The 6000-nt window shown below is 40.2% G+C and overlaps 1 protein-coding gene across 5 annotated transcripts in view; it reads right to left on the bottom strand.

Moving 5' to 3' along the window:
• stat1a (signal transducer and activator of transcription 1a) overlaps positions 1-5800 on the bottom strand; it is a 29128-nt gene extending 23328 nt beyond the window's left edge. For all 5 annotated transcript variants that reach the window (XR_012770581.1, XM_075477385.1, XM_075477384.1 and 2 more), the window contains exons 1-2: positions 5671-5800; positions 2847-2974 (exon numbers count right to left, since the gene is read on the bottom strand). Coding sequence is in view for 4 of the 5 variants with exons in the window: in XM_075477385.1 (XP_075333500.1) it covers positions 2847-2974 (128 nt within the window). In the remaining variant the exon portion in view is untranslated. The remainder of the gene's footprint in view (positions 1-2846; positions 2975-5670) is intronic.
• Between the last annotated feature and the right edge of the window lie 200 nt (positions 5801-6000).

The following is a 6000-nucleotide window of genomic DNA, read 5'->3' on the forward strand; positions in this document are numbered from 1 at the left end:
GCCGAGTAAAAGTTCCGTACCCTTCTCCATGTTTGGTGGATCCAAAGATTACTTTCTTTTCCTGTTCCACAGCAGACAGCAACAGACTTTTACAAAATAAAAGCCTGTGAGCAACAGACTTTTACAAAATAAAAGCTGTGAGCAACAGACTTTTACAAAATAAAAGCCTGTGAGGAAGACTTTCACTAAATAAAAGCTTGTGAGTAGTGCTGGGCGGTATGACCAAGAATACATATCACGGTATTTTTTCACGGTATCACGGTTTCACGGTATTTTTTTTTCATGCATAATTAGGTGTTCACAGCATTTTCTACAGATTGAGAACAGAATTACTGCAGTAGATTAACTTAGGATGGTCTATTTTACCGTCATAGAATAACGCCCCACAAAATGAAGTGCTACTCATGATTCTAACGAAGTGAGGAATCGGAATGCAAACACAATTGCAGTCAAAATACAGAACTTTTACTGTGCGTCTTGAAGTGACATTTGGCTCGACTTTTCTTTTGCTTTCCCCGTGTTACCTGCTGATGTGGCGGGTGCTGACGTTAACTTCATGCATTCTTGATATTCTAAGACATGCTTACGGCTAAGGTGATGGAGCAAATTGCTCGTGTTGCCACCTCCAGCGACAACTGTAGCCCGACAACACTTGCATAAAATGGTTGTTTGGTCGACGTCGGATTTTTTTAAACCAAAAAACTTCCAAACTACAGACACGGTGTTCTGTCGATTTGTGCTACTTCGTCGAGAAATGCTACCGCCGCAAAAACCGATAGGCTTGTCTATCGATTTGTGCTACCCTATCAAAAAGGCTACTTTATGGTTTTCTACCTCTGTATATCAAATAAAGTCATAAAGTGTTTTTTGTCTCTCATGTGTGTAATTATAAAAAGTGTAATGAAATTGATTTATTTAAGAGGGTAGCACATTTTGATAGTCCAATAACACGCTGTTAAATAATGCTCCCCCTGTTCTCAATGCATTCATGACAATGATGGAGCAGAGTCACCTAAATAAAGACAGAAGTGTCCCTCAGAAAGGTACTTGTGAACTGTAGTCCAGTTTTCCTCCATTCCTAAAAACAGCATCGCTGTTATCAATTAATGTTTTTATATAGAAGAGAAAAATTGTGTATTTATTGTGAGAGAGAAAAGCCGCTGTCTCATGGATAACGTAACTTTCATAGGCGCCTTCCACTTGTTCAACATGCTCAAATATGCGTCATATTTCAGACACCCCATTTGTGCATGTTAAGCTTAACTGCTTGTTAATACGATACGTGTTTTATTACTTTGCATGTCTTCCAAAAGAGAAAATAATCAGACGCAGGGTAGCAAAACAGTATGGGCGTGAAAACGAAAGTTAGAAAATCGGATCGGCGCATGCGCAAAGTAGCAATTCTCGAAAAGTAGGAGAAATCGACAGAACACGGCTCCTTTTTTTGGCACAAGTTCTTCTGTGTCAGCATGTTCTACTAGTTCTGCAGCTTCGATTTCGGAACTTTCCATGTCTATCCTATCCACCTTCACCTACGCGTAGCGCAAGTGCTTATTACCTCCTCGCACCCATAGACAGTAAACATGCGTGTTTAGAGGCGCAACACTGAAAAGGGTCCCATCTCAAACAATGTCGCGCGACGCAGCGTTCCCCCCGTTGTGTAATCAAATACACCGGTATGGCGGTATATTAAAAATTCATATCATAACTAAATTATAAACCGGTATTCGGTGTGAACCGGTATACCCCCCAGCACTACTTGTGAGCAACATACTTTAACAAAACTAAAATTAATAATAAAACCGGCGCTAATGCGCGATAAAATATTTATCGGCGTTAAATAATTAACAAGTTAACGCGATAATAACGAGTTAACTCGCCCAGCCCTACTTAATTCATCCATTCTTTAATCAATTGCATGAAATGACAACTTCCCAGAGCTAAAGATTCAGTGTTCAGACGCCATCTTAGTTAAATTATAGCGATAGAAAAGGGAGGAGGAGGAGGAGGGGAGGGGGGGCAGAGGTTTCCTTTTCCAACTCATCATTTAAAACTTTTGTCATGTTTACAATGAACAGACAGCGTTTCACTTCTTCAGCTTTCAGGATCCGTGCAGGAGAGAAAGAGTCCTGGAACAGGACGATGTTCACAGGTTTTTCCATTTTAATGGAAACTCTTCAAACTGGAGAAGTTTAACCTTAACACTACGTGCTTCTAACTCATTTTGAAGCCCTGAAATGACCCCGGAGCACCCGGGGGGCTGACATACTACAACTGGCTTTATGGTACTTTATGTTAAAAAAAGAGAAACTCATAGGCAGATGCATTAGACCCAAGACTGCTCTGTGTGGGCTGTAAATCACAGCTGATTCCTGGAATAAAGCTAACGAAACAGGTTTATATCCTCCAGATGTTTGCTTTGGATAAACAGGCTGCTGTGACGTTTCCTGTAATCAGAAACGGAAACACAAGTTCTAACCTTACGGTCATCTTCTGTGACGCCTCAGTTAGCTCCTCCGTTCTGTTTCAGAGCAAAATGAAGTAAAAATCTTTGCCAGATCTTAGCATGCGTGTTCATCCCATATATCATGGTATATCGTCTCATTCAGTACATTACAAGGTGTCTTGTGCCAGCCTCTAAAGCGTGACAGCAAACGTGCGCGTACAGCTGTGCACGCGCAGGGCTCAGACAGCGGTGCTACGTCCCACCGCTTTAAGATCTGGATCCTCGTTTGTAAAGGATGTTTGCAGCTGTGCGTCATTAAATTAAAGAAGATGATACAAATAAACGAGGTAGAGTGCAAAAAGAGCGCCACGTCAATCAGCTGCAGGGCTCGACTTCTTACCAGTCGATGCTTTCAATCCACTTGCTCAGATACTGTCGGATGTCCATGGGGAAGGAGTCATCGTAGAGCTGGTCCACTTGCTCCAGGTACTTACAGTCCAGCATCTGGAGCTGACCCCACTGCGCCATCTGTCGGAGGACAAAAAGCCGTCACTTTCAAGTGGTTTGGCCAGTTCAGGAAAACAGTTGGATCAGGTTCAACATTCAGTAAAATTAGACAAAAAAAAACAAAAAAACAACGTCTGCAAAGATTAAAGAGATTTAACATTGTTCCACAGCTTTAAATATAGGCTGAATGAAATGTTTGTCTATTTATATCTTATAATTCAAAATGTTTCCTCAGTTAAAGTGGCAGCAAACTGAGTCAGGATTACTCAAGAACACCAGAGAAGTGAGTTAATTTCCTTTCAAGGCTTTTCACAAGCTGTACACGTGGTTTAAGTTTCCTGAAGCTCAGTCTAATACATTCAGGGACGTAACTAAGAATCAGCACTCCGACCATTTTAACTCAAACGTCATCTTACAATCCAAATATCCAAAGAATACAACTATAACTTGAATAATATCTGCAGCCTTGTTCATCAGTGTGGTTGGGGGTAAGGATTACATGACACTGCATTCATTTGGCCGATAAGAGAGGAACAGCATCTTGCCCACGGATACATGGACATGTAGAGAAACCTTTAGCTTTACCTCCTGATACTTAGCCCAAGGAAGCAGCGTTCTACACAGCGACACGCTGACTCCATACCTACACCGATACCGCCCCGGCTTCCCCAAAATATCACATCAGTAACTAAATCTATACAAATATTACAAATGCATATTTAAAAGGGATAATCCGGAGTAAAATGCACTTTAGATCAAATTACGGGATGATTGGGAGTACAGGAGGCTATCTCATGCGAGACATCACGTCACGTGACATTTCAAAATTCCAACCTGTTAGTAAGCTAGGCTTTGCTGTTGCATACAACTTCATTTCACTTTCGAAAGAAATACTGGACTGTGTTTGTAAAAAAAACGGCAACGAAATTGTGAATTTCCAGAGCGAGTTACTCCACACTCGGCAATCAACTCCTACGGACTCACGTGACGTCTCACGTGAGGTAGCCTCCTGTTGACGGAAGAGGCTCTGATTGAGAGCAGGTACTGGCTTGATTAAATTCATTCTGGACTCTCTATCCGACCACATGAAGACCTCGGGACACTTCGGTTTGGCTTTAGGGACCCTCTACTCACTACCACGTAAGTGTTATGTTGTTTGGAGCTGTAGAAGAGGTGTAAAAACAGCGTTTTGTAGCGGCGAAATGATATGCCCCCGTCACTTCCAGGCTAACGACTTTTGGCTAAAAACGGTCAAATCGAAATTCTCAAAACACATCCGAATGACATGATTTTGATGTCAACTCAACGTATGTACTCCCGACATCCCGTAAATTGATCTAAAGTGCATTTTACTCCGGATTATCCCTTTAATCCCTGAGAATGATACTTTATTTGATCATTATATGTTCGTTTTTTTGGCTTTTAGACTCATTCTTACACAAATTAAATTGTAGGAGCTATTTGTAGAGTTAGTTTTTGTTTTTAGTTGTAAATTTAATTTGCTAATTATGAGTAACTTTATTTGATTCATTTCAGTGCTTTATTTAGATTAGATTTTTCTTGCTAATATTCTTTGTTAGTTATTTGTTTAGAATATTTTGCTAATTGGGTCACACTGGGCACCTGGAGTACCAGCATGCACCGGGGTGGGCCGATGGTTTTTACCAGGGAAAGGGAGAGAGCAGCAGGTTTTCTTTGTTCTTTTGTTTGTTTTATTGTTTGGAAATAAATCATCAGAAAAACGCAAGAATTCATTTTTGGACATTCATCTTCTTTTGCCTGCGTTAAACCACATCCCCATGGTGCATCAGGGGTCTTTTGATTTTGTTTGGTTTAAGTTTAATTTGTTTTTTTTTTTTAATGGACAAATGGCCACTACATAAATCCTGTTACTTAATATAGGCTATTATGATTCTTCAGCCAAAATTAGAACATTTAAGGATACTGCTGCAAACCTTTATATTTTTCTTAACGATTTCTATCCAACTGCATTCAGTCAAATATTACTATAGGAGGAGCAGTCAAGTCCTCATAGGTTTCCTTTTCCCCACATACGAGTCTGCACAAAGCATCAGTCTAAAAGTGCTCAACGGGACTATTCCCTGGATAACTCTTCAACAAACAAAGATATATCTTATTGAGTTGTTTCATATCAAACGTATGACAGTTTTACGACACATAATGTAATATAATTCTTTAATTAAACCCCAGAGGGCTGCTCAGGTTGCCTGCCACACAACCTTGACAGTTCTCGTTAAACAAAACTCTATTCAGATATTTGCCTTTTTAAGCCTTTCTAGCATCGCACCACACATTCGTATCAATAGAAATAAATTCGACCTCTTATCTTAATGTCGGTGCTTCACTTGAGGACTCGGCAAATGTATAATTCACCTGGTGTTACATATTAACACATAATCTTACATTTATCACCGCCTGTTTGTTTATCATTTAGTCTTACGGTGGGCGATGTGGGACAAACTTTAGCCTACAAGAGTTCAATTTTGTTGTAACTGACAACTGACTGACAGCTATTAGGAAACCAACACTGTATACACGTTTTATTTCTGTAGGCCTCGGTAGTTTTTCTATAAACTTTATCAACTAGCTTAGCCAAGTTCAAGCGCTGTGTTTACAATTTATAAACACTTGTGTGATAATATGACGCTGCGTTAAAATGACGCTGTAAACGTAGAGAATCAACTAACGGAACTCACCTTTTAGTTGGAGGAAACGTGGAGAGTCTCTCGAGGGAATTTAGGTGTGTCTCCTTCAAGTTTTTCTTTTCCTGGACAGGAGGATGCCCACTTCTGTCTGCTGTGTTCAGTGCTAGTGTGTAGTCAACCTGTACAGTAAGACCATCAGCCAATCATAACTTAGAATTCATGAAAAGCCCCGCCTTATTTCTTGTGATAGCCAATCAGAACAATAGAAAAGCGGCTGTTCTGCCAATTAGTTGACGTACCCAAAACCGAGACTAAACGCAAGGTATTTTTCCTCTCTTATGCTCTTATTTGAGGTCAAGGTCAAACTTAAACATTTGGTTT

Source organism: Odontesthes bonariensis, chromosome 11 (genome assembly GCF_027942865.1).
Source record: "Odontesthes bonariensis isolate fOdoBon6 chromosome 11, fOdoBon6.hap1, whole genome shotgun sequence".
Taxonomy (NCBI): Eukaryota; Metazoa; Chordata; class Actinopteri; order Atheriniformes; family Atherinopsidae; genus Odontesthes; species Odontesthes bonariensis.